This window comes from Aythya ferina, assembly GCF_964211825.1.
Source record: "Aythya ferina genome assembly, chromosome: 1".
NCBI lineage: Eukaryota > Metazoa > Chordata > Aves > Anseriformes > Anatidae > Aythya > Aythya ferina.
In genome coordinates, this window is record NC_140296.1 from 79,568,160 (window position 1) to 79,596,008 (window position 27,849).

General features: G+C 41.1%; 2 protein-coding genes across 2 annotated transcripts; both read right to left on the reverse strand.

Annotated features, from left to right (window-relative positions):
- Positions 1–356: 356 nt before the first annotated feature.
- On the reverse strand, positions 357–14,444 carry ASB11 (ankyrin repeat and SOCS box containing 11). Its single transcript, XM_084499308.1, has 7 exons — positions 14,233–14,444; positions 10,927–11,006; positions 7,510–7,617; positions 4,916–5,066; positions 4,562–4,696; positions 3,417–3,608; positions 357–2,379 (listed from the first exon to the last, which is right to left on the reverse strand). Exons 1-7 carry the CDS (start codon positions 14,408–14,410, stop codon positions 2,255–2,257), a joined length of 969 nt encoding a protein of 322 aa, XP_084355434.1. The 5' UTR covers positions 14,411–14,444; the 3' UTR covers positions 357–2,254.
- Positions 14,445–18,340: 3,896 nt separating this feature from the next.
- PIGA (phosphatidylinositol glycan anchor biosynthesis class A) lies at positions 18,341–27,308 on the reverse strand. Its single transcript, XM_084521172.1, has 5 exons — positions 26,475–27,308; positions 25,759–25,891; positions 24,480–24,612; positions 22,754–22,960; positions 18,341–21,112 (listed from the first exon to the last, which is right to left on the reverse strand). The coding sequence occupies exons 1-5, from the start codon at positions 27,181–27,183 to the stop codon at positions 20,849–20,851; spliced, it is 1,446 nt and encodes a 481-aa protein (XP_084377298.1). The 5' UTR covers positions 27,184–27,308; the 3' UTR covers positions 18,341–20,848.
- Between the last annotated feature and the right edge of the window lie 541 nt (positions 27,309–27,849).

Sequence of the window (27,849 nt, forward strand, 5' to 3'; positions counted from 1 at the left end):
TAAAATCCTATGCAAGTGAAATACTGTTTTCATTGATGATCGCAGTAGGAAATCAATTCGGTATTACACATTCTGAAATAGATCCCATAAATTGTCTTCGCTCCTTGATTGCAATACAAGCCTGACAACCCACACAGCTGAGGCTCTGTCTCTCTATTTGGATAGCAGATGGTATTCTGACTGCCGCCTTATAAACAGAGCAGGTGAGCTGGCAGTAAAGATAAGACAGAGAGAGATTTGCTGACATTAAATTAATATAGACATTTCTTTCTTGATAGCATTTGATTTTCAGAGGCTCTTGAGAATTTAGAGTTCAAATCTCTGAGATTCATGATATGCTGTACTACACAAGGTCATTCATGTCACAGAAGACTTTATGGGCAATAGTTCTTGCTGTCAGATAGCATTCAATACGTGCAAACACAGGCTACTTCACAGGCTGAAGACTACATTCATTTTCAGTTATAACACTGCAGGTATAGTCTCATGAACTGCTGGGAGCACAATTTGTCTTACTTGTGCTGAATGATTCGTGAGAAAGTACAGGAAAGGTTAGTCCTCTGTCTCAAGAGGGAAACTGTCATGGTGAAATTATGGGATAAGCACCGGACCAGGGGCTGATGCTGCTGGAGCTGGGACAGCAGCTCAGCGCCTGCTGGAAACCAGTCCCCTACACCATCTCCTGCAGGCTCGTTTCCCCTGACTTCATGTACAGGCAGTGAAAACTGGTACTAGCATGCATAGCTCATAATAAAACCGCCACATCTCATAGCCTGAAAAATTATGGACCTCTTGGCTCAACACATAGCTGAGCTATGCGTAGGCAGATTCTCCTTTAACCTTTATGTCCTATTTTGATAAAGCTGGTGAAACACCATTGCGCATTTCATTTCACCAAAACTCAGGTGTGCTGAAACATTTCTGCCCTCAGAACAACCTCCACAGGAAAGATAAACCTTTACAGAACCCCTCAGGCATTGCACCAGTCGCTGGATCCCAAGTATCTCACCCCAAAGTCTGCAGTTTCAGCTCTGCTGTGTCCAAGCTACAAACCCTGACAATATTTAAACACAGTGGTCAGAACTGCTGTTTAAAATACCCTTTTCCCAGTGATGTGATGAAAGACTCCAGAGTAAGTAATGAGGGAGCAGACGAGTTTGCCAACTTCTTCTCCTGGTGGACAATAACAAACAAGGAGAACATTTGAGTGATGAACAGCCATCCTTAGGGACCCTGCTTCTCTATTGTTCTGCAGTCTGAGGACTTATCTCGAGAAATGTCAGAGCATTCAAAGCCAAAAAGGAGAGAAGCAAATCATTCCTTTGGTTTTCTTTAAACTTTGCAAAGGACAGGCATCGAAAGCTGGCCTACTGTGCCTAAGAAACCACCTGCAGTTCTGCCTTCATTCTAAGCTAAGAAAAAATATTTGTATAACTAACAGAGACTGATCTCAGGTAAGATAGCTTAGAATAATTTTTTTTAGAAGAGACAAAGGTTTTTTTCAGACTTACAAATAGTTTTGTGGGTTTACTCCAAGCCCCTGCACATGACTTGGTAATGTCACTCTCACCTTGAAGGAAAAGATGTGTGAGCACTGAGGACAGCTGGGCCCAGGGTGATGGGACATGCGGCAGCTGGACAGATGGAGCCTGCTGGAAGTCACTACAACTCCACTAGTACACAGGAAAGAGGTGACAGAAAGCAAAGTCAGAGAGGACAAAAGATGCCAAGTATATAAATACATTTGACATTAAGTGCTGAAGGTTTTCATTCCCACTCTAGTGGAAGAATAACAGCCACTACATTGATTTTGACGGTGAGATTGGAGGAAAAAGAGGATGAAGCTGCATAGATATTACAGGAAAAACAAACAAACATACAAAAAAAAAAAAAAAAAACCATAATAATTAGATAACACTAAATGCAGGGGAAATCTTTGCATATGTCTGTGGCTGGGTGGATGTCTGCATGTACATTTAGAAACACATGTCAAACGAGCTGTTCACATATTATTTCTCAAACTGCAATAAGTGCATTTGTTAATAAACTGTGGGGGAACTAAATCCATAATAACATTCAGTGTCTGTGAAAAGGTGTTTTCCATTGGCTTCAATTTACACATTCAGCAGCAGTGTTTGGTACCCAGAGTAGACAGTAAATGATGTCTTTGATTTTTTTTTTCCTTTGATATAATATTTTGGAGTAAACAACCATTTGTTCCTCTTTCTTTTCCAGTGTAAATATAGTCACAAACTTATCGGTATAGAAGAAAGTTCTCAAGTGGCTCAGGCAGGTGCAGCTTAGGGACTGCATATAAGCACGACCGACCCAGATGTTTTCTGATACACAACCGGCACAGCTGGGCCAAGCTGGCAGGACCTAGAAAAATATAATAAAATAAAAGCAAGAACAAGCTCCCCTGCCCCCAGTATAAGTCAAAAGGCAACAAAGAGCAGCAAGATTTGAAAATTAGATCAAGCACTACACAACAACTTGTTGATGTTAAAGAGATCTACACACATTATTGACTTATTTTGTCTAAACTGCTTCAGCAACTTTAAACCTATGAACACTAAGAACCTTTTTCTGTGTGCATAGCTAGTTTTTTTTCTGGACCTTTTCTTGAGCTAATACTGAAAATGCCATATAGGTGTCTGCATTGTGTCTGTGTCTAGCTGTGTCTGGGAAGGCAGAGCCTGGGGAACACGGGCCAACTAAGAGGGCATGAGCAAGCTTGGAAAAATGAAGGTTATGGAGGGGAATTAATCCAGCATGTCCATGTCCTGGGAATATTACTATTGGATGCACCAAGTTTTGGCTATATGTGGCACAGGTGAAAATGGCACAAGAGGAGCTAGATTCATTTTTGCTCAGAAGTTGCTTTCAGTAGACTGGGAAGATAAATAGAAACATTGTAGAGAGTGCAAAGGGCACTGCAGCTTACTTGCAGTTTTCCTGCACTTGCTTGCAGGTTTGGGCTTGGACAGCAGCCCCACAAACATTCATTCATTGCACCTTTTTCTTCAGGAAGCTGGATGTTGAGTCAGAGTGCTTGACTGAACACAAGATGGCGCTACTAAAATAGCTGTGATGATATCAATAAATACACTCTCCCAGCAGTTTTCAATCCTCAGTCCTTAGAGTCTGGATTGGTAAATAAAAATAATTTTCCTTCCATACATTGGAAAGAAAAACACAGAATAACCAACCACTTTACTTACTAAAACTACTATTGTGCAGCAGATGTAGCAACAAAGCAGAGATTGCTTATTTCTGCGTAGTAGGCCTGTGCTACAATCTTGAAATCAGTAGAAAACTTAGGTAAAAGAAATAAATACTGTTCTATTAAAATAAAAGAGAGAGAGAGAGAGAGAGAGAAGAAGAAGAAGAAGAAGAAGAAGAAAGGAAACCTTTACCTTCCCGAAGTAGGAGCGCCTGCTCTATTTTGCTGTTGGGTACAGCAAGGTCCAGGGCACATTTGAAATCTGCATTTCTGCCTTTCAGGTTAGCACCATAGTCTGCCAGCAAGACGACTATCTCCACGCTGGATTTCCTTGCTGCTGCATGGAGAGGGGAGTCTAATCGCTTCCCTGCATTCACGTTGGCTCCTTGGGAAAGCAAGAGTGTGTGGTTGGCACTGAGAGGAGGCAGGAGCCTTCTTACCCTGCATCATAGAGGTTGGCTTCCACCAGTAGCTTCAACAATTGAAGGGCATCAGTGGCAGCCAGCCCTTCCTAATTTCTCTAAGTACTGCCAGTCCAAAACTCATCAGATCAAATACCTGCTTTATAAATGTCTACTGAGCCAGAGTCCTGTCTGCAGCAGGTAGGGCTGAGCAACCATTGAAATTCTTAGAATTTCAACCCAGTAGATTATCAAAAGCTATCACCTGCTGTGCAAATTTGTTAATATCACACAATCTAACACAGGTTATGTTAATTTAGTTATGGGAAGATGGGTGAGGGAGAGGCAAGGGAGGAAAAAACTTTTAGGTATCTGAATGGAATAATTTTGGGAGTACAGCAAACAAAATGCATGCCCTAGGTTTTGCCATTCACAGCACGGTCATGCTTCCAGCAGGTGTCAATCAGCAAATGTACACTGACAGCAAAAGTGTACTGTAGCTCTTAAAATGTGCCTGGCCCTACAGGGATTTTACTTTCCACCATCTTTACTACTATCTTCAACATCAGCCAAGAAGCAGATGAAGTCAATGCTTCTCAGGGCAGTTAATTTTTTCATACTCAGAAGACTTGATTTTGGTCCTCAATATTGGCCAATACTTTCTATGCCTCCTGACATCATTCTAGAAAACAAACTCTATTTTACTTTCATATTCAGATGGTCTCAGGTAGGTCTCTGTAACTATAATTTTCCAGCAAGGAAATCCTAAATTCTTCCTGAATACAGGTGAAATTTCAGTCGTCTCACAGATTCAGACTGTCCAAACATCTCTTGCAGAAATTTCTGTAATGTTTGTGTTGGAGAGGAAACCCAGGGTGATAAGCTGTGTTGGCTCACACCACCCCATCTCTCTCCCAGCCCCTATCTGCAAGCATACCAAGCTCCAGCAGCTTCTTGACACAGTCCGTCCTCTGGTACGTGCAAGCCACATAGAGAGGGGTCCCATGCTGCAGGTCTTCTTGGTCAATGTCAACCTTGTGGGCCAAAAGGACCTCCATGCACTCTCGGTGACCTGTGTGGTGAAAAAGAGCCATCACTTAATTTCAGTGGTGCAGAGCAGAATACACCCAGATACAATCAATGAGGCAGAAGAGATGGGAATAACCCAAGCATATTTATTCATGCTGTAGACTGTTTTTTTGTTTGTTTGTTTGTTTTTGTTTTTTTTGAGGGCAAAGGGGAAGAGAATACATTGAGTTGCTATTGCCTTCACTCCCACCCTGAACATTACCTCTCTTGACTGCCTCGTGAATGGGTGAAGCAAGGTGGCTCCCGAGCTGTGGCTTGGCTCCAAATTCAAGCAGCATGTTGACACAAGCCACGCTGCCACTGCAGCAGGCATTAAACAGAGGAGTGATCCCATCAATGGTGGCTGCATTGACCTGAAACAGCAGGACACGCTCAGAATAATCCGATATAGGAGGAACGCCCTTGGAGTGTGCGTCATATGCTCAACAAAAATGCACCAGAACAAGATGCTTGCCTTCTTTAATTTCAAAATTGATTTTGTTTGCAATTTTCAGAGTCATTCATTATGGGACTGCACATATAACATTTTGCTTTGAGCTCTGCCCTCTCTCACAGACAGCTAGTGCCGTAAGGCAGCAATACTGCCTGCTGGGAATTGCTCAGAAAACGCAGACTATTTCTTTCTTATATGGAGAACCTGAGTATTGTTATAACCATCTATTTTGCACTAACACATATTATACACTCAGCTAACTTTGCTTTTTAAATGAAAATGTAGTCCATGTTTAATACTTTCACCTGAAAATACATTTCCAACAGAAGACATATTCATGAAAACATAGTCTTAATCCCAAAGAGAATAGGAGGCCAAAAGGGTTTGTGTTCATGTGAGTGTGTATATTTATGTGTAAGACAGAAAGAATTTCTGTCCTTGACCTCTGACATAGATAGCTGGCAAGAGCCACCATCCGTCATTCTCCACCGGGAGAGCACAGTGCCCAGGCTGTGCCGTGCACACCACTGTAGCTGCCAGGTTTGGCTGCCTAGCAGGCCCTCTGAGGCAATTTATGCAGTGAACCTGCATGCTTTTAATTTTGTGGCAAACTGAGAAAGTACAATGAATTGTGAAAGCTCATGGCAGTTTGTGTGGTTTCCAAATCAGCGAGAAGAGGAAAAAGGAGAGAAAGAGCTGGAGAAGTCCTGGGCCACCAACGAAGCTGAAGTCTGCTACCAACCAAACACGAGCAGCTTCACGATAGGGTGGAATAACCAGGGGAGAAATACTCAGTTTGCACAATTCAATTAGTAAGATATTTTGCCTGTGAAGTGGAGAAAGGCAGAGATATTTAAAAAACTATTGAGTTATCTAGATAATTCAGCAGTGGACCATAGGCAGTTGATACCTTTCTTACTAGTTGTCCTTGTTCATTTGCCCAACTGAATTGTATACGACACCTTACAAGTTAAACCTTTTTCTTACAAGGTGTGTTTCACACAGTCACAGGCCCATCCTTGCCCCTTTCAGTGCTTCATCCCTGGCCATTTCCTGCAAACCCCAAGAGCACAGCAGCTGGTGGGAGGTCACACTCCTCCTAGGGTTGCTGCAGCAGCACAGGAGGCAGCTCCTACCCTTTGGTGGCTCCTCCAGTGTGTGGGGAGAGGCCAGGCACTACAGCATGTGAACATCTGTCTGTCTGCTCAGATCCTGGAGCCCCAAAATGAAGCTCAATCTTCCTGAAATGGCAGGGCTCTTGCTGAGACTGTTTCAACAGTACTATCACTGCAGATCCCATTCCCTTGCTCGCTGTCAAGCTAAGCAATCCCCCGTCCTAAACAGCTTCAAAAACAACAGAAGGAAAGGAATGGATGTATTTTGGAGTATCCATATTTCAGACAGGTCTCTTGCTGCAACGCAGCACTCCCCAAACTCTCATGGGCAGGTCTGACTAGAGCTGCTGGGGCACTGGAGGTCCATTGGCATCGTTTTACAGAGGGGCCAGAGATTCAAGCAAGCTGATAGCAAGGGTAAGCAAGGAGATAGCCAAAGAAGGGAAAATACGTCTTTGGATTCCCTCTCCACTGGGCATTGGTTTAACTGGTAAAAGAGGAAAGATGGATAAAACAGCTGTTGTGGAATAAATGGTTTCTTTAAAACAACAACAACAAAATAGGGTACAGCAATAAAGGTGAGCAGCAAAACAGAACATTTTCTCCCAGAAGTCAGACAACAGCTTGCTGGTTTTATTTATGAACAGAGAGGGAGGGGAAAGAAAACAAATAAACAAAAAAACTCTGGGACTATATATTATATCACGAGCAGGCTGTTTTCTTAAGTAAGCAACAGGTAGTTCAGACGTGATCCTCTAAATTACAAAAAAAAAAAAAAAAAAAAATCATTTCTATACCAAAACTGCACAGAATTTTATTTTATTTTTCCCCCATCTTTCAAAGGAACTGAAATATGGCACAGTGTGGGAAGTTAATAAATGGATTTTCTTCTGCAAGGGATGGTTTGATTGCCTGTTCTGGTGTTTCACAGTTTCTTGCCATGTAAATTGTGCTTGAAAAGCTTGTAACTCAGTCAAATGAAATATGTTCTCATATATCTAATCCTATTCCTGTATCTCCATTTTTAACGTGTATTCTACCCTAGTTCCAGCTGGACAAAATGGTATTTTATTAACAGACAAAGTGTGACATTGATTTAAGCACATCTGTTTTTACTTACATGAGACTCCCAAACTACTCCGTGGAAGACTGGAGGCAATCCAATTATCATTACAGAGAAAAAAAAAAAAAAAAAAAAAAAAGAAGATAAGCCATTTTCCCCAGACCTCCACCAGCCCTGAGGCTCACCTGAGCACCATTCTCCAGCAGCAGCTTTGCACAGGCCACATGGCCACCCAGGCAGGCTTCGTGGAGAGCCGAGACTCGATCTGTCGTCACCAGGTTCACATTGAAACCCTGCAAGGCAGAGCGTGGGGCCTGAGGGGAAGGACCTGCCGGGCCAGGTAGCAACCCCAGGGCACCAGTGGTGGTTGGATGCTGGATGGAGAGCACCACACCACGAGGTACATGGGTAGGGATGCACACGGGTCACATTATTGCTGTTTGTGGTTGTCACCAGAAAGGGTAGCTGCTAATGGTGGTGGTCCAGCAGCTTGGTTGGACCCTTTTGGCTCCATCCGTGGGGAAAGCAGACACTCATGATGTGATTCATCTCATCCTGAAGTAGCTGCAGATTGAATGAATTGCATCCTGAAAATGCATCCACTGATTATACGGGGTGCCAAATGTGGTCCACTCAGGTGTAGTAAAGTAGATAAATCTCACCCACAGATCATATCCTCTTATCTGACCACCCAGAAGTTTTACGCTGGAAGAAAAGAACTGTGAATTACACACGCCTCATTACAGGCATTTCTCCAAGTGACAGTTCTTACATCTATTCCCACAAAAACAGACACCAGATATATTCACTGGGGAGAAAGAAATTGCCATATGTGCTGTCCCCAAAATACACCTAAATATCCTCGTAAGTAAGATTTCACAGCCATGTGTGAGAACAGGCCTAGGAGCAGCTTCATTTCACACTTGACATCTTGTATTATGCAGCACTATTCCTCCTTCTGCCCAACGTGCTGTAAGTCAGGCAGCTCACAAGATGGCAGCAATGCACTGCTTGTATCCAGCAGTAATGCTTTCAGTAGAGAGAAATACAAGCCAGCAACGTTACACTGTAAAAGCCACCAAACCTGGTGCAATGAACATTAAAAACAGCCCCTGTAATTACTTTAGGATAGAAATTCTATGATATAAAACGAATCATTTTTCAGCCATGTGAAAATGTTATTAACGCAAAGGCTGGTTGTGGCTAAAAACTGGCACAAATTTCCTTCACGTTACAACAATTCCAGGGGAACAGATAAAATCTTGAAAAAATGTTGAGGTTATTCCATTTTCACATTGTATAGATGTTTCATATTTACTGATCAGTATATTCCTTCAAGAATAATGTCTTCTAGAGGCGCCTGGTAAGAAGAGAGCTATTCATTTTCATTATTCATATATAAATTTAACAAATTAAATTCATTAATTGCAAATGAAAAAATAAGAACTGATATCTTGGACAAAATAGCAGTCCCCTCAGTTACTAAATGGCAATCAAGTTACACATCTTACAACAGCTGTTTCCCAAATACCACTGATGTTAAGCTTTGTGTTCATATGATTTTACATTCTTCCCAGTATATTTGCAAAATAAGATGCTTCTTCAGGTGCTGGAGCTGGCATTGGTGAGTCCTTGAGCTCCTTTAAAACCTCAGTGACCCATCTCCACACAGGCACAAACAGCCCCTTATATCAAGGCATCCCCTGGGAAGCAAAAAACTGTCCCAGATTTCAGAAGAATTTGGTCCCAAGGCAGAGACATCTGAGTGCCCCATACCCTAAAGTATAGCTCCATATTTCATTTCAGGCTAATGGCATAACTACCTGGGAAGCGATGAGCAATGGTTATACTGTTCCATGAAGAGCTTTGCCCTTACATTTATCAAACTGCTCTGAATCATCTCCGTTTCACTCTCCACAGACATTGCTACCTCGATCTATTTTCATCAGCAAGGACCCTCATCCTTCACTCCTGAAATTAATGTTCTCAGCAGAAGGAGAAAGGGTAGATTAACTAAGTAATGTATAGCCACACCAGGTGCTTCTCCCATGTGTAACCACAACCAGTGAACAACTGGGGCATCCACTGTTTAACTACAACACTGGGTGCCTCCCGCTGATAGATGGTGTAAAGTCAATGCAGGTGGAGATAGAGGGGGTCAGAAGGGACCTCTTCAACGGAGAGAAATGCTGGGTTCTGCCCCTGGGACAGAGCAAATCCAGATACAGGCACAGGCTGGAAGCCAGGTGGCTGGGGAGCAGCTCGGCAGAAAGGGCCCTGGGGGTGCTGGTGGCAGCAGGCTCAGCACCAGCCAGCAGTGTGCCCTGGCAGCCAGAGGGCAAACTGCTTTTTGGGGTGCATTACACACAGCACAGCCAGCTGGTCAAAGGAGGTGATTCTCCTGTTGCATTCAGTGTTGGTGAGGCCTCACCCTGAGCACTGTGTGCAGTTCTGGGCTCCACAGCACAGAAAGGCTGCTGAGGTCCCTGAAAGTGCCCAGAGGAGGACAGCAGAGCTGGCAGCAGGGCTGGAAGGCATGTGCTGTGAGGGGAGGCTGAGGACACTTGGGCTGCCCAGCCTGGAGGAGAGGAGGCCCAGAGGCACCCTCACTGCTCTCTGCAGCCTCCTGAGGAGGGGAAGCGCAGGGGGAGGCGCTGGCCTCCACTCCTGGGGCCCGATGGCCAGGCATGGGCACGGCACAGAGCTGCACCAGGGAGTTCAGGCTGGGCATCGGGAAACGTTTCTGTGCCGTGAGGGTGGGCACACACTGCAACAGGCTTCCTGGGGAGCTGGGTGCTGCCCCGTGCCCGTCAGTGCTCAAGGGGCATTTGGGCAATGCCCTCAGTGATGTGCCCTAACTGCTGGTTAGGCACCAACCTCATTTGGCTGCAGCCGTGCCTTGATAAATATCTGGAGAAGAGGCATTTGCCCCTGCAGCTCCACTCCTTGAGGATATTGCCCATTTGAGATGCAGCCTCACCTTGTTCTCCATACAGCTATCGTGGATGAAAATTATTGACCATGATTTGTGGGGAGGAGATTACTCAATTGTGCCAGATTGAGGATCTGGGTTTAAAGAAAGATAAGGAGGATAGCTTTCCCTTTACTGTTGTCCATTTTCACACCTATTTTCATTTCTAATATATATCCTTTCCCCCTCTTTCTTTCGCCTGAACTCTTGGTTACAGTTCGAATAAAGGGTTTCGGGCTGCCAGCTCTCTAGGAACACCATGCTTGCTGTTTTATGAAGTAAGACATACTCTTACAACTTTCTACTTTTTTTTTCTCCAAATATCTAACATATATATTGTTCCTATTCTATTCAAGCCCAGTCTGCACTGTTTATCACTGAAAAAGAGCCCGAGGATCATTGTTTATTACACAGCAAGCTACAAGCAGTAGCAGTCTTTGTCCTGGGCTTGTACTCAGTGTCTTGTCTCAGCAAACCAACATATGCCCAAAGGCGTGCATGTGGATATATTACTTATATGACTGTATTTCTTAGGCACTGCTGCAGTCTACTACCAGCTCACTGACTTGCAGATATAATTCAAAAGAAATCAGGCTGCTTCCCAACCTTGTCTTTACCTGTAGGCTTTTACCTGTGCAATCAAGGTTTTCAAAGACAGGAGGCGTCCTTGGAAGGCAGCATCATGCAGAGGAGATCTGTCTGCCCAGCTGCCTAGAACAGCAAAATCGTAAGGGTTAATTCAGGTACAGAACAAAAGGAGATCCTGGGAGGATGAGGGAAATGCAACTGCATGTAAATGCAGACCGGGCTCGAAAATCAATGCAGTGTCAGCAGTGAAACTGTTGATAAATTGATCTCAGCTGAGCAGCTGAGGCTCAGCACTCCAGAGTAAAGCAGACCACTCATTAAGGGACCTAAACACAAGCTTGTTGGCAGAACTTTTAAAAACAGCTAAAAAACACCCTTCGGCAAAGACTATGACTTTAGTGCTGTTGGGACTCACCCAGGGACTTTAGAGCCCTGCAGTTCTCATATTGGAAAAAAAAATAAAAAATAAAAAATAAACAAAAATAACAAGCCTCTGTCTCTTCTAGAGAGCTTTTGTCACAAATGACCCATATTCTGGCTTCCTTTCACTTAGAGTCTCATAGGAGGGAGACACTGGGACACTGTGTCCATCAAACGAATTCTAGCATGACCCTGGCAGTTTTATTTCCCAAACCAACAATTTCATAAATAACTTCCTCCAGCTCTGACTAGCAAGTATCACGTTTCATCCTCCTCCTCACTGGAAGGTTTCAGAACAGACATAAAAAAATAAATCCTGCCTGAGGTTTCACTTCTCTTCCTTAATCATTTTGAGTTCTTGAACTGTGCAGACTCCTTCATGCAAGCTAGCTTGCTCTTTTCCTTATCTTAGTCTATTCAAGTGCCACAAAACAAAAAATCCTTAGCCTAGCTACTACCTACACTTACAGCCAACTTGCCTATATTAAACGTAACTCAAGTGGAGCAAGTGCATTTACACTGCCAGAGGATGGAAGCAATATCAATGTTTGCATTCACACTCTGGTGTAGTGTAACCCTACAAGCATAGTACTTGAAACCCATATCCTGTTTAATATTTTCAGCAATGCAGCACACCAGAGAGAAAGGAAAAGGTGATTCATCTCCATTTTGGGTGTAACCTGAAGCAGAGAGATCTCAATGAGAAGCTCAGAAACATCCCTGGGGACTTCAGGCCAAGGACTTGGCAGGTTTTTTTAGCCTTGGCCATGGTAGAGCTTTTTTCAAGCTCTCACTGCAATACCCAAGAAACCCAACCAACAAAGGGCACCCTGGTGCACGTGGCAAATTCACTGGCCAAGGCAGAAGTGACAGAGCCCAGAAATACGCAGGGACCGTCGTGCCTGTATGCCAGTGACTGCCACACAGCTGCAGGAGAAGAGATGGACCTAAAGGATCTGTTCCACTCTCTGGTTTAAAGCCAGAATTACTCTCTGGCTTTGCCAGGTTTTCAGCAGCCCTTGGCCTCCTTGCAGTGTGCGTTCATTACTCTAGAGGTGGGATGCAATTCACCTCATGGTGTTACGATTTTAAATAGTGTTTTTATTTTTGTCTCTATTTATGTAAGGAGCTGTTTCTGGGCTCCTAGGGAACGAAGCTGGCATGGAAGGACCAGTCAGCATGCTATGCAACCAGTTTCTTCAGGATCAAGTAGGACTTGCCAGGCAAAATGATGGAAACAGGAACCAGGCAGGGTTGGAGAGAGGTTTGCCTGAAAACATCCAAAAAACCCGACCTCATGCTGACAAGTGAAACAGGCAAGCTCAGTTCAGAAAGTTAGAAGACTGGTAACATTGCAAGGGACAAAAATTATGGGTTGTATCCAGCAGCAGAGTTCAGAGGTAACTGAGATAATGGAGCTACAGTGTCTTAATTAAACTCCTAGTCATATCGTATAGTATGTGGAAACACATTTCACATGCATTGTAAATGCGTGTGTATGCACACACATGCCTCACCAAGAAAATACATGCTGCTGCATACTTCCATGCTAGCCACAGCAACCTACCTCCCTGAAATGTGTGGCAAATATAGTTCCCATACGGGGCACATCTTCCCTTCACAGCTGTGAGTGACATGTTGGAAGTCACCGTGTCTTTTCTAGACTTCTACAGTTAAGTTTAGGAAGCCCTGCTTCTGCTCTACTTCACTGCAAAGAGAAGAGGCTGTGAAACTCTGCCTGTAATCCAATCTAGAGCCCCAGCAACAGCATCACATGATCTTATATTTTGAAAGATTATCCTTAATGGCTTTTTGCAAATGGCAACTTGCAGATAAAAATATGTTGTAGTCTGCTAAATTTCAAAGACACTTCGATAAAAACCTGTAGGAAGGAACAACTGCTGTTTGTCATGCCTTAGTCTACAACTGCATGAAGGCATTTCAGAAGAAGTGACAGCAATAAATAATTGGAATCATATTCTAGAGAATAGCAAATAAGTTAATAACCCTGAGACAGAAATTCCTGTATATAAATGATCTGTAAGGAATGCTTTTCTACCATTTTTCTTATGAATAGATCTTAATATCTTTGCTTCGGGTGGCTATCTCACACCACAAACAGACCCACTCATTTTCATGTGCCTGTTCGTGGTAGCACAGTTCATCTTGAAGCTAGTGTCCAACGACTGAGTCATGTAAAGGTCTGTGATGTTACAATGCTGATACAAATCTTCAGGCAGGAAAATATGTTCTCATTAGTAGTAAAATTAAATTATTGTGTCATTTTAATTACTGGAATTCCGGACACGCAAATGCCTGTCTATACATTATTATGGCAGTAATGCGGTGGAGTAATTTCAAAATTACTTGGAAGAAAATTAACCAAAAAAAAGTGAAACGACCTATGAAATAGCCTAGCAAATAAAATAGATTCTTGTGCCATTATTTTTTTCAGAATAATTTTAGCCGTATTCATTTTTATGGTCTGACTTAAAACAGGGATTTTGGGCTTGGATTCATGAAGTCATTAATTATATCCCCCTAGTATCTCCTTTCAGAATATCAACATGCTAAATTTTGTCCCTGTAGTCTCTAGCAGTAAAGCTAGTAGATCTGTCTGTAACCCCCACTAACGAATGCCTTGCTTCCTAGAACAATCTTTTTATCGACTGTAGTGCCTTGAGCAAATGTCGTCCTCATTCTAGCAGGGTAACTGTTAGAGTCTCATATTTTGCACACCTAAAGCATGCCAACACATACTGACAATGCAAAGACATCAGAACTGGAAGGCACTTCAGCTTAAGACATTCACCCTATGCATTTAGCAACAGACTCCTCGTTTCATGGCAAATTGATATTTTAAATCCTAAGCAACATATTTGTAGCAAATACACATCTAAATGTTAGAGTGCCAGCATTTTTACTTTACCTGGGACTATTCCATAGATCTCTTCTGCTATCCTGGCAGCCTCTTTTCTGTTGCCTTTAACAATATAGAAATGGGTCAGCAGAGCCAAGGAAATCTTAATTAAAAGCTTGAAGCAAAACAAAGCAAAAATGGCAAAATAAATGTTAGTGAAAGCATGGAGTATAGAACTGCCCTCCATTTTGGTTTGTCCTTTGAATAGTTTCTCAGGTCTGCTAAGCTGCACCGGGCTATTATTGGTATCGTATGTCATCTATTTTAAACCCTCCAGAACTTGCTGTTCCTCAGTTACCAAAAATACATTTGTTTTTATTCAGTATGGCTATTTGATATCAAATAACAATACCAAGTATAAAATAATCTGAAAATCTCATGCCATATAGGATACAAACAAATAATTCTTTTGCAAAGTCACCTGAGTATGGATTTCTAAGACGTTTTCAGACAGAAGTTCGCCATACCACCTGAAAGCCTATACATCCGCATTATATATATTCTTTGATACTGTGGTTGAATTTACAAAGACTATATATGCAAAGTTGCAGAAATGGTTCACAGATACCACGAGAAGAATACTTTTCTGTCTTTCCCATCTTGATAACAGGCCTTGCTAGTACTCAGATACAGAACAAAGGCATGCATATCAAAGAAAAGCATTATCATGAAAGAATCTGAAATAAACCGGTGTATTTTCAAAGAAAGGGCTAAGAAGTCAAAGTTACTCTATGAGGGGAAAAATATATTGAAAGTGTGTAATCAGAAACACATGATAACACACTGATATTTTCTGTCACTCAGGGATGAAGAATGGTGACCATTAATATCCCTTGCAATCAGCATCTGACTGTTTTGAAAGAACGGAAATATTTTTACATTATCCGTCACTGAATCCTAGATGTAATATTCGAAACTAAAGAAGATGCACCCTTTCTTTAACTCCCTTTTTTCTTTCTGAAAACACATGGCTTCCAGAGTACAGAGTATTTTTTCTGCATGTAATTATGTGAATGTCTGTAGAACACCCCATTTCCTTTCCATTTAAACATTTCTTTATTGCTGTTTTTCCGTAAGTACAGCAGGAGAGTTTTTCTTCATATCTCCTCCTTGCGCCCAGGTTCTTCTACCCTTTGGCTTACATAACTGTCAAAGGAAAAAGTGGGACATCCCAAGGAGTCAGTGGATATGCAAAAGTAAATTTTACAGCAAATGATTACCCTGGACATTGAAGATGCAGTTTGTTTTGTAGTAAATATCCTACAAGTTTTGTGTTGTTGCTTCTTTTTTTTTTTTTTTTTTTTTCTCAAGTGAAACCATTTTTCTGAAATTATGAATTAAACTAAAATACCACGCTTTTACCAAAACATACATATTAAGTGAACATTTCCTTCCACAGTAATATATACTGGTAGAAACCATAATACATATGAATCCAAAATAGGAAAATCACCAAGTTTTGGTCACTTTAATCACACTTGCAACATGACAAGACAGCTGAATATACTGATTACATGGCAAGACAAGCGCAGCTAAGGAACTAAGTTCCTTACATTACCCAACACAGTTAAGTTTGCTCAACTGAGACATAAAAAAAGAGAAGTTAGCAAAGGTGACCCCCAAAAGAAAGAGGGAAAGAATTATCGGTTAACCCTAGAAAAATATGGGACAATCATAGAATATCCCAAGTTGGAATCTTGGTAAAGATTTTAGTTGGACAATAGAGTCATCTGAGAAAAACTCATGTAATCTCTTAATCCGTTTACAGTGCATAAGAGCACCAGGAAAATGCCTGCACTGAATTTAGAGTCACTGTTAAGAAGACAGCTAAAAAGCGTGGTGGGAAGTATTAATTCTGGTGAAGGTGGTAGTCAGGCAAGCAATGGCAAGAGCTGGTGTGATCACCCAGAAACACGTGGCATTTCTAAAACTAAAAGAGGGTGGAGCAACAGAACATAGGCAGGAGAAGAGGTGTAACACAATGGAAGAGCACAACACAGAAACAGGAACATCACCTCCCTCACTGCTTTGTCACAGTTGTGTTTTGAATGGGATGGATTGTGCAACCTACCAATAGGCTACAGGGCTGGACTGAGCAAGTCAGCACATGGTAGAAAAAATATGCCTTATTGAGAACTTTGGCAGGATGCCTAAACCACTCCATGAATAGCTTTCAGCCACAGTGATTACCAAACTGTCATATCAAAATATCCAGAGTATATGTTAATCCTTCAGTAAAACTCTCATGACATGGTGAATAAATAGTAGGTTAGCTAGATCCTCTGAAGAACTGGGAAGTTATTTTTTGTATAGCCTTACTTTAGAAGTCTGCAAGGAATAAGCACAAAAGAAAAGACAGTCCAAGTTTAGAAGAAAACTCATTTTTATTATGGATCACCTTCAGTTTAGCCAAGAGTAAAAAAATATGTCAGATGTGACCTGAAGAATTTGGCAAGAGAATAAAGATCAGAGGGAACCTCCTCTCAATGAAGAATTAAAGAGGAGTTAGTCTACTCCTATGCTTGGCAGTCTTTGAATTATTGCATTGTATCTCTAATGTATTCAGTTGAGAGTTTGACTATCAAATATTTTCAACTAAAGATAATTGAAAAAAAATGAATGTTTTAACAGAAGAGATCAGAACAAGAATATGTTCTAGAGAGCCTAGCTATTTTTTCTATCAGTTTGATCTAATAAATGATATTGCCTCCCATGCTAGCCTTGCCTCACTGCATCCTTAGATCAGCACAGTTACAACACTGCTGCTTTCTGAAAGGGATTTATTTAGTGACTCACTGCTTGCTCTCAAACAAGCAGGTAGGTGTAGGATTCATCTCACCTAACCGTAGCCCATTGCACCACAAATTCCGGTTATCTAAACTCTTTCTACTATCCGAGTAGGAAAACAAGGAATTCCAGCTGGTAATTAATTTCCTTCTGTCTGTCTCCAACACCTAAGCTAGCGCAGGATGACTCACCCTCTAGATGCATTCCCTCCATCACTTCTGGTTAGGCAAGCTTAAATAACTAGCATGTACTAGATGACCAGCTGATAAACAGCAAAGTTCAATGAATCCCACACAAACATCATCTCCAGAGTTATGCCAGTGTTGAAACAACTCAGAACCTGAAAATCCAACCTCTCTCTTTACAGGAAAAATCCATAATTCCAGTACAACAATAGACTCAGGTGCATAACTGCATCTTGCCTTTAGTTGTATTCCTTTAACAATAAATACATCCCTTTCACCCAAGTGACTATGGCAGTGCTAGAGTAATTAAAAACCTATACAAATCAGTGTATTACTGAGTGTCATGAAAGATACACAGCAAGTATGCTAAGAGCAGTTTAACGATAGCAAATCAAGCAATATATTAAAAATATTTCAAAGAAGTATTTTATTTTTAAAAAATGTTTGTAAAACCATTTTATTTTGAGATCAATTGTTCTTGTATCTGTTTACAGTAAGTAATAAAGTAAGTCTGTATTTATCTGGAGCATCAAAATGATGCAATTTTACACTTATTTTTTTATAAACTGAAGTAGATGTGATTAAAAGGACTAGCAAAGCAAACTAAATATCAAAAGGGGAAAAATAAGTTGTGGTTTTGTTTGTTTGTTTTTTAAAGATGCATAAAATATAGATCACAAAAGATAAGTACATTACAGTGCAGTTATGATCTTACAGATCTATCCAGATCCTCTAAAACAGTTTATAAAGTGAATCTTACATTCATACTTCACTGGGTACCTGTTCTGATTTAACATACAGTTTTCCATTATCAACATGATGTCTATACCTTAATTCACAGTGTCTGTGTATAATGCATTGGAAACACAATTTCTCCTTGTACCTGTAGGATACAATTTCATTACCAACCAATGCAAGATTTCCATCACTGAAATAAAGCAGTTCAAAACATTCCTGAGCGCACTACCCGGTCCCTTCTATGAAAGGCAGCAAGGAAGCTTCTGTATAGACAGGATTTGGGTGTTCCCTCCTCCTCCACACAGGAGGCTTTGCTCTATGCAAGATGTTACTCAGTATCATCATCGATTTGGAAACATTTCCTTAGTATTTCCCAATCAAACATTCCTACAAGCACAACCAAAACATTTTAGATTTGTTAAATTTTTATTTCCTTCTAAACATATATTCCTAAAATATACTCATCTCTGCTCAGTTTGTTGTTATTGTCATTACTTTATTTATTTAAACTTTTCCATTTCCCCCACTGCTGCTTTTTAAAGTTGTAAATGACTGAGTGACAGTGACATCATCCTTTATTCTACTGCACAAGGTAGGCAAGTGAATCAGTCCTGCAAGAGTTATGCACAATGTAAGTTGTATTACTTGAAAAACAGTATTTTCATAGTTAAACCAGTTATGGATTACATTTTTCTCTGTGTAAAACATTTTTTTAATCATCACCTTTATCAGAATAAGCCCAACCACCAGTGATGGAAAGCAGCAGTATGGAGTGTACTTCTGTACTTTTTAATTGTATGTTCCCACATATTAATGAAAAATACCCATTTTATATTGAAAAGGAAATAAACATTTTGATGAACTGTAAATTATACAAAACTAAAACAAGGTTTTTCTGTGTTATTCATAAGTACCCAATATTCCACAAAAGAGAAAAAAAAAAAAAAGAAAAAAAAAACAGAAGCATTTTGAATAGATCATCATGGTTAAATCTGTGTTTGTAGCTGTGGGAAACAAAGAAATAAACCAGAAACAACAAAATGTGAGTAAAAAAATAATACAGCATTTCCCTGGAATGGTAATTAGCATTTTTTAAAAATTGTTATAAACTAGAATGTTGCTATAAAAAAGTAACTTTTAAAAAAGTAAAATATTACCTTAATTCCACCCATTATCAACAACGTGGGGCACCATTTTAGTTAACCTCAACTTTTTAATGAAGTTTCAGTGATTCGAGTTGTAAGACAATGCATATTGTACTTTACGTAACAAATGCTAAAAATTCTATCAAAAGAAAATATTTTGTATATGACATGTATTTTGCATTACCTTTCCATGTTTCATGAAAATACGTTCAATGAAATTATCAAATGTCATAAATTAGAGTAAGTATCTCTACAGAAACAAGACGATATTGACAGAAGCTGTGATTCAAATACTACCCTTCAAGGGTTTGAAAACAGTATTTTCATATTGCACAGGTTAAATATTAATACGTTGGCCAACAATACATAATACTCAGGGTCATTGAATCATAAGACTTTCAGTCTTCAGTGATGCTTGAAAGGGAAATTAACCCAGTGCATTAGGCAGGGAGTAGTTTGAGGGTTGTATGAAGTAAACAAGAGAAGTTTGCCTCCTCTCACATTTGTACATTCTGCTGCCTGTTCCAACCATAAATTACTTACTGATGTACTTACCAGATGCAAGGAACTTTTTGTTTTCCCCTCAAGAAAAGCATATCTATTGGTTACTTCCATTTAAGGGATGCCTTCCCCAGATTTAAGTTGCAGGACCTGTCTGACAGTGTCTCTGGTGTGGTCTAGGTGAAATCATGCACACTAAACACTGTCCCTCCCAGAGAGAGACTGAAATGCCATTTACGTCAAAAGCAGGGGAACAAGAGGAGAAGGGAGAAAAACAAAACAAAAACACCAGAGAGAATATGGTGGTGCTTGTTGAGGCTTGTTAAGCCCTTCATAAATTTCTCTCTCTCTCTCATTCAGATACACACACGCACGCAAACACACGTTACTTCATACTTTGGCATAGTCTGTTGGAGGTGTTTTCAGGCCTGAGCTGATTCTGAAGGCTAATTGTTATCATCTTAATCTAAGTAATATCATTCCTTCAACTATGTATTTTTACAAAAGCCACCTATGTACTTAAAAAAAAAAAAAAAAAAAAAAAAAGACATAAGCTTTACCTCACTTTCATATGTTAGTTAGCAGGATACTTGTGATGAAGATATCAGAAGCTCTTTATGGAGTTTTGATTTGGCAACAGAATGATCTAATTTTCATTAGGGACAAACTTCAAAATAATTTTGCTGTGCACGCAAAACATTGTCACTGGGACACAACTGCTGGAACTAAGTCTCTGAAATTTCCATGTTAATAATGAATTTACAGTAAATTAATTATTACTGTGGAATTTCTTAGTATGACTACCTTCAAGTGTAATTTTCATCGTAGGAAAAAAAAGGTATGTTTTGTTCAGTATTTAATTTTTTTTAAATAGGTCCCAAAAATCACAGTAAATATCAGGAATTGACAGGGATTACTGTAAACTAGTGTAATTCTTGTGTTTTGCTTTTCCAAATATCACAAAAGTTTACACTCACTGTCTGTACTATTCAAGTTATAGAGAAAAATCTAATATTTTTGTCTCAAAGGCTCTTGACACATGTAAAAATCCACGTTCTCCCCCCAGCTTTAAGTGCAAAAGAGATGTCCATATACTTGTAAGAATCCCAAACTAAATTAAAACATAATCCTAAATTGAGGTAGCACATTTAACCAAGTTTCTTTCAAAGAACTTCAGAAAGAAACTGTAGCATTTGAAAAGTAATGTCTCTACCAGCAAGCTTTAAAACCTTTAGGAACTGATGCATTTTTTCTCTCCATTGGAGGATTTTAGGAGATCGGAGGTTCTTCTTTAACTCTTCCTTTTTTCCCAGAAAAATACTGTTTAGTCCATGCACCTTTAGGACCTGTGGCATCTATTGCAACATCAATAATGGAATCTGGAGTCATCCATCTCAGAAACACCAAGAAGAGGAAGTTCAGAACAGCAAGAAGAGCAAAAATATACCCAGTCACTGGGCCACAGTGAGATATTAGTCTGTCAAGTCGCTCATTCATGGGCAAAACCTTTTCACCTGCAACCCTCTCATATACCTAAAAAGGAGAAAAGAGAGAGTGAAATCTTAAGAGTGATGTCGCTTCTACCTCAAAAATCAAGCTTTGTTGTCAGTGTGCAAAATACAGTATCTATTCCTAACAACCAGATGTGACAAATGTTACACCAAAAAGCTTTGCAAGTTTAAAATGATTTATGAGCATTCCAGAAATTTAAATTTATGCAATGGTTAAGGAGAAAAATGAAAAGAAATCTTCTATTTTATGACAGCCCTTGAGAATATTTCACTAGATAGAAAGACAGCGTAATTTGCCTCTAATCTAATGTTACAGAGTTTTTTGAATTAATGGGATGGATTCTAATCTCTTAGACACACCAGTCAAGCACAGAGTCTGAACACGCAGTTACGAGATTTTCAACACAAAGATGGATGAACACGTAGCTGGGTGGGCAATCTTCCAATATCTGTATTTGGACAGTCAAGCAAATCAGAATAGGATTCTGATTTTTATTTAAAGAAACACTAGTATGATAAAATTCAATTAATATGGAAAGCAAATACATGGTATTAGTGACAACATACATATTAACTACAACCACTGGTCTAGTGTTTCATAGAACAGAAAACTACTATATGTGACTCAAGACTTAAATCATTCAAAAGAGTTTTGTCCTTGAGAACATAACAGACGTCATCCTACAAATACATCAGCAATGAGCTAACCAACAACACTCCTTTGTGCAACTTAAGTTCTATGTGTCCTTCTCCCAGTTACGCTAACATTTCCCTTCACAGAGTTTGGTTTAATTTCTTAGGGAAGGGCAATAAAAGAAACTGAAACCTAGGCTAACTTCTACAAAAACTTTGCACCTGAAATATTGTTTGCAGGTTAAAAAAAAATCATAAGATGAATTGTACTGACAATACTTGAAAAAGATCAGATAAACTGGTTGTGTATGACGCTTCTTCAAGTAGACTAGTAGGAGAGATATGTATCTGAGTAACAGTACAATGTAATTAAGATGTATCTGTTTCAACTACTCTCTTGTCTAAAACATAGGGGCTGAAGTCAAAAGTGACACATCTCCACAGGAGTTAATAAATTATTGCAGTTAATATTCCTCGCTAATGACAGAGTTTTCACACCAAAGCACAGTTCTAATTCTGAAATATGATTTCAAAAGCATGATAATTTATTTTCATTACATCCATAGCGCTCATGTATATTCAGCTATGTCTGCTGGCATTACGCTACCTCGCATCATTTTAAACCACTCATTAGCATGCCACAGACAAAACTGTGTCATGAACTCTATATTTTCATACATCTTATGCAGCATGTTTTCCAGCTATGCCAGAAGAGCTACTTATTGTGAAGACTCTGGGGAGAAAAAAATATGAGTAGAAATGTAACTAAAGGTCTAGGCTGTTCTTCAGAATACTTACCAGTACTTATGTTACAGAAAAAAATACAAATAGGGGAAAAACAACAACAAAAACGGGAAGTAGTTAGGAAAAGGAAGTATTTTGTGAACCTTTTTAAACCATGTATTTGATAGAAAATATTCAGAAGTTAAACTGAAGAATTACAAAAAGAACACACACAGTAAAGTTTCAAAGAAATCACTTTTCAGAAATGTACTTGAAGAGAATTAAAAAAAAAAGTGGCTATACATACTTTTTCAGTTCTCTCTGCTACATCCCTCCACGTATAAAATGTCTTTACTTTATTATGAACAGCTTCTGGAGATGGTAGTGTTCCCGATCTGAGCTGGGCAATAGCCTTTTCTAGACCATCACACAATGATTTCACAGAGGGTTCACATAAAATAATGAGATTTTCTGGAAGCACCTCAGGAATGCCACCAACTTTTGTACTCACAACCTTTGAAAGAAACAAAAGAAATACTACATATATTGCATAGCAATAAAGTCCAGTGATGATATTGTTATTACACTGTTTAGATTGTTTAGATGCAGCATTGAAGTTGAAGAGAGAGGAGGGGGGAAAAAAACAACACAAATCCAATGACTGCTTGCCATGAAGGCAAAGACTGCTAGGAAGCTTGGGGAGTTTTACCTGCATATGTGAATGGAAGGTCCAGGCCCTAGAAAGGACCTCACACAGCAGAATACTTTTAACGATGTTCAGAGTGACTCTTTGGTAGCATAAGACAGAAGGATTGGCCTAGTGCGTGTTTAATGAGACATCTTTCCTAAAGATGTTTGTCACAATACACAGCTAGATCTGTGTAATTAGATTTTGGATCTTCTCTCCATAGTTCCTCATGAAAACCATTACCTATACTTGGAGGAGATAATTTTACCACATCACCTTCGGTTTATGATTTGTAAGATACTGAACACTTAAAAGAATTTCTTCAGAAGTTCAGTAATTACTGTTTTTAAAGGGAAACCAGAAACTACTAAGATTTGTATTCTTTAATCATCTCTAAACAGCAGGCAACAGTAGGAAAACCACAGAATTTTGGCACCCCTAGAGAAGAAAACAAATGACTGGAAAATGAATGCCACAAATACGTAGTAACTACCCTGAGAAAATGTTGGAGTGGAATAAAGCCCCTCACGTTTTCTATACTTCTTGTTTATAAGTGTCCTGGTTTCACCCCAAATTCTCTCCCCTATCCCCATCATTGACCATATTAATTAGATACTGATAACAATATCAATTAGATCAGTATCTAATTGTTGAAAGACAGCATCAGTACTGTCTTTCAAAAATAAAAGTTTCTTTAGATTTAAATGTGAGAATCTCTGTTCTTTATGGCTGTTGATTTCTTTTTGCTTTTAGCTGTCGCTCTGCAAATTGAGCTGAATATTAGCCAGAAAGAACTCTTAATGTGATTACTCTAGTGTCTTCTTTCTCTCTCTAACCCTCTTCTACCTTGAATCCTTGCATTCAGTTAAAAATAAATAAAATGTATGTCAGAAATTGGTTCAAGAAGAAAATGGGTGTCAAACAATGGCTTAGTCTGGTAATTCAATATGTCTGACTGACCAAAGTCACCCATGCAACTCCTCATTAGGCAGCATCAAAGTAAGCCTTCATGAACACCAAGCACTCTATATTCTGGAGAGGAGTACATACAAAACAGCACTCTGGAGAGGCAGTCTGGTTTGTTCAGAGATCTAAGAATTAGCAGATCTACATGTATTCCCATCTCTGTTCAAGTTTCTCCTGAGAGCTTAAGCAGTTTCGATAAACCATTCTGTCTTACTTTCCAGGTTATCTATAAATGTGGGCGATATTTGCTCACCTTTATAGAGACAGAGCTTTGGATGAAATGAAATAAAATGTTACAAGCACATATTATTTAATCATGAAGCTTGTTTAAAATGCAGTCTAGATAGTTAAGATCTCTCTTTTTATTTTATTTTTTTACCTGTAGGCCACAGCTTGCTGCTTCCACAATTGCCATACAAAAGGCTTCAGTGAGGGAAGTGTTGAGAAAAATATGCCCCTGGACTAGAACATTTCTAACATCCTGGTGTTCCAAGGCTCCTAGGAGACGCACCCTGCATATAAGAAAAATATAAGAGAAACACTAGGTTTATACTGTAAAAATGCCATATGTTACGCATATACTAAAAAATGAGTTCCAGTAGTACACGCTTATTTATATAGAGAGAAGTAGCATAGACACCTTTGTTCTGTTTTCTCTAAATTTTGACCAGCAATTGCTTTAATGTGGTAACCATCTTAAAAACACTGCTACCGAGCTTGCTATTTCTGGAAGAGAACACAGCTTCATGCAGTTAATAATTAAGAGTTATCACTCTTTCTCTGCTTAGATGTATTATCTGAATTTTCAGTGTGAGGTGTGATCAATCTCAGAGTCCACCGGCAAAAAAAAATAATTAGGGTATCAGTGATCAGGACCTATTCTTTTGAAGAGATGGTGGGAAACCAGAACAGGATGAAGGAAGAAGAACAAAGAACACTAAAGAAAAAATACAAATAAAAAATTGATCTTTCATACCAGGGAGTCACAGAAGGAGGAATCACCGACTGAAGTACAGAACAGGCAACAGGAAATGGAAAATTAAGAACCTTTTGCTTCCTGTATAAAACGGCTTCTGAGGAACAACAAAGACTCAAAAAAATATACATACATATGCATTATGGAAACATTTTGGTGACACAGTAGCACCAAGGAACACCTTTACCTACAAGAACAGGTACTGTTTAAGTCCTGCCCTGAAGAGTACCACATTGAAATGAAAAAGTAAAATGAAGCAAAGCAGAGAGATGTCAACAAGAATGAAACTTCCAAAACTATTAGCAGTTATCCTTAAAAGCAGCAGTGACACAAACTCGCTAACACCTCGTACCATACGGTAATCCAGCAGAAGTGATTTGAACATTGTCATTTCAGAGAAACAATAAATCAATGTCTAATTCAGATTTTCTCTGACTCATGTGAAAGTTCATACAGGGCCAACTTGCAGGATCATAGTCCAACTCTGCAAGTGCTCAGTTGGTGTTTGGTCTACCTGCTGTGCTTTCACTCAATAGTTCTCATCTTCTCCAGCCTCAGGATTTTGGGGTTTGTTTGTTGTTTTTTTGGAGGGTGAGGCAGTGAGCGAGGGTGTTAGGGTATTGCTGTTGTCTTTCCCACCCTTAAAATACAGTGAAGGATCATAAACATGCTTAGAACAAACCTGTCATGTAGCTGGTATCTTTCCCGGACTTCTTCCAGTACGATTCGTTTTGGTCCTTCTCCTCCAACTAAGAAATGCAACTCTGGATACTTCTGACAGAGCTCAGGAATTATACCACTAAGCAAATCTATACCTAAGAGGAGAAAATTTAGGACAAGGTGTATAAACAAGTATTTGATTTTAGAAGTTATCATGATGCGGCCTACTGTGTTAGTGCTACTCCGGATGGGAAAAGTCTCTTGAACAGTTGTACTGCTGAACATAAAGCTCTTAACAAGAAAAAAGAAAGCAAGCAAACAAACAAAAAACAATATGTGATCTATTAGGAGACAAATATGATGAACAATGACTTAAATTGATGATGGTTGATTAAAAAAAACAATTGAAATGTCTTTAGTAGAATACATAGATCAGGGTACATAGATCATAGACCATATCCTCCAGATAAGCCAAACCTTTCACTTTACAAACTCCAGCACCTGCAATGCTGGAAAAGAAACGGGCCTCTAAATCCAACAGGTGCGAACTAAGGTGTAGTTTCCTTCTTCTTGAATGCACTGACACAAATGCCCAACCCTGTCAGCTCACGAAGTAGTGAAACCCACTTCAACCCATGCCATAAATCCCATCTACCTGGTAATTATATCCAAGACCTTTCTTACCACGGCCTATAGGAAACGATAACGAGGGTAAACTTGCGTTTTAGGCCCCATTACCTTTCCTGTACACGAGCCTGCTGACCACGACGATGGTGACGGTCCCGTCATCCCTCCGGGAGGGGTCCGGGGTGAAGTCGGTGGGGTCCACGGCGTTGGGGATGACGGAGACGATGCGCGGGTCCAGGGCCGCCCGCAGCACCGTGTTCTCCTTGCTGGTGTAGGAGACGCAGATGATGTGGTTGGTGTCGCAGAGCGAGACGGTCAGCAGCTTGTTGGTCAGCACCGAGCTGACGTCGGCGAAGCCGAAGAGCGAGTGGTCGGTGAACACCGTCCGCAGCCCCATGGTCTTGGCGTGGAAGAGGGCGTCGTGCGCCATGGCCGAGAAGGAGCTATGCGCGTGGACCACGCTCACCCGCTCGCGCAGGAAGATGCAGCGCAGCAGGGGCAGGCTGTGGAACAGGGTGGTGGCCGTCGACTGGTTGTACATGACGCGCAGCGGCAGGTAGTACACCTTCAGCCCGTTGCTCAGGTAGCGCACGCCCCGCCGCCCGCCGTAGGCGTGGGTGACCACCAGCACCTTGTGGCCGCGCTCGATCAGGCACTGCGACAGCTGGTAGATGTGGCTCTCCACGCCGCCCATGTTGGGGTAGAAGAAGTCCGACACCATGCACACGCTCTGCGCCGCCGCCGCCGCCGCGCCCCGCGCCGCACGGCCCCCGGCCGCCATCTCGGCACCGCTGCCGCCGGCGGAGCGCCGAGGCGCCATCACGGAACGGCCGCCACCGCCACTACCGCCCCGTCGGGCCCGCCCGGCCCCGCCATGCCTGACGCGGGCCCTTTAAGAGGGCGGCACCCTGCAGGAGGGGCGGGGCGGCGCGGGGCGGGGCGGGGCGGGGAGGGGAACGAGCGCGCGCGCGCGCCCGTACCGGCCGCCCACCGGGGCCGCCCCGGGAGCTCCCCCGCCGCCCTCCCGTTTCCGGGTACGGCCGCGGTCGCCACGGTAACCGCGCGGCCGGCCCGCCCCTCCGGCCCGCTTCGGCCAATCGGCGCCCGGCGCCGGGTCACGCGGGAAAAGGAGCGGCCAATCAGAGCGGCCAATCAGAGCGGCCTCGGGACGGCGGGAGGGAGAAAGGGAGGGAGGGAGGCGGTCATTAGGCGGTGTTGTGGGGGTTCCCCTTCCTCTCCCTGCCCCGCCCCACTCTGGGTTGTGGCTGGGGAGGGCAGTGCACCAAGTGCCTCGTCCATGCTGCGGGGACAAATGAAGTGACCTGCACGCCTCAGGCGACGAGTGCTGTCACCCATCCCCGGGTGGAGGTCTCCTGATAAAATAACAAATGAGTAAATAATAAAAATAAACGGTATAAAAATAATAAGTTAATAAGCAATCATAATAAACACGCCTCCTGATTTACTTTTGGGTTCTGTCAGTCAC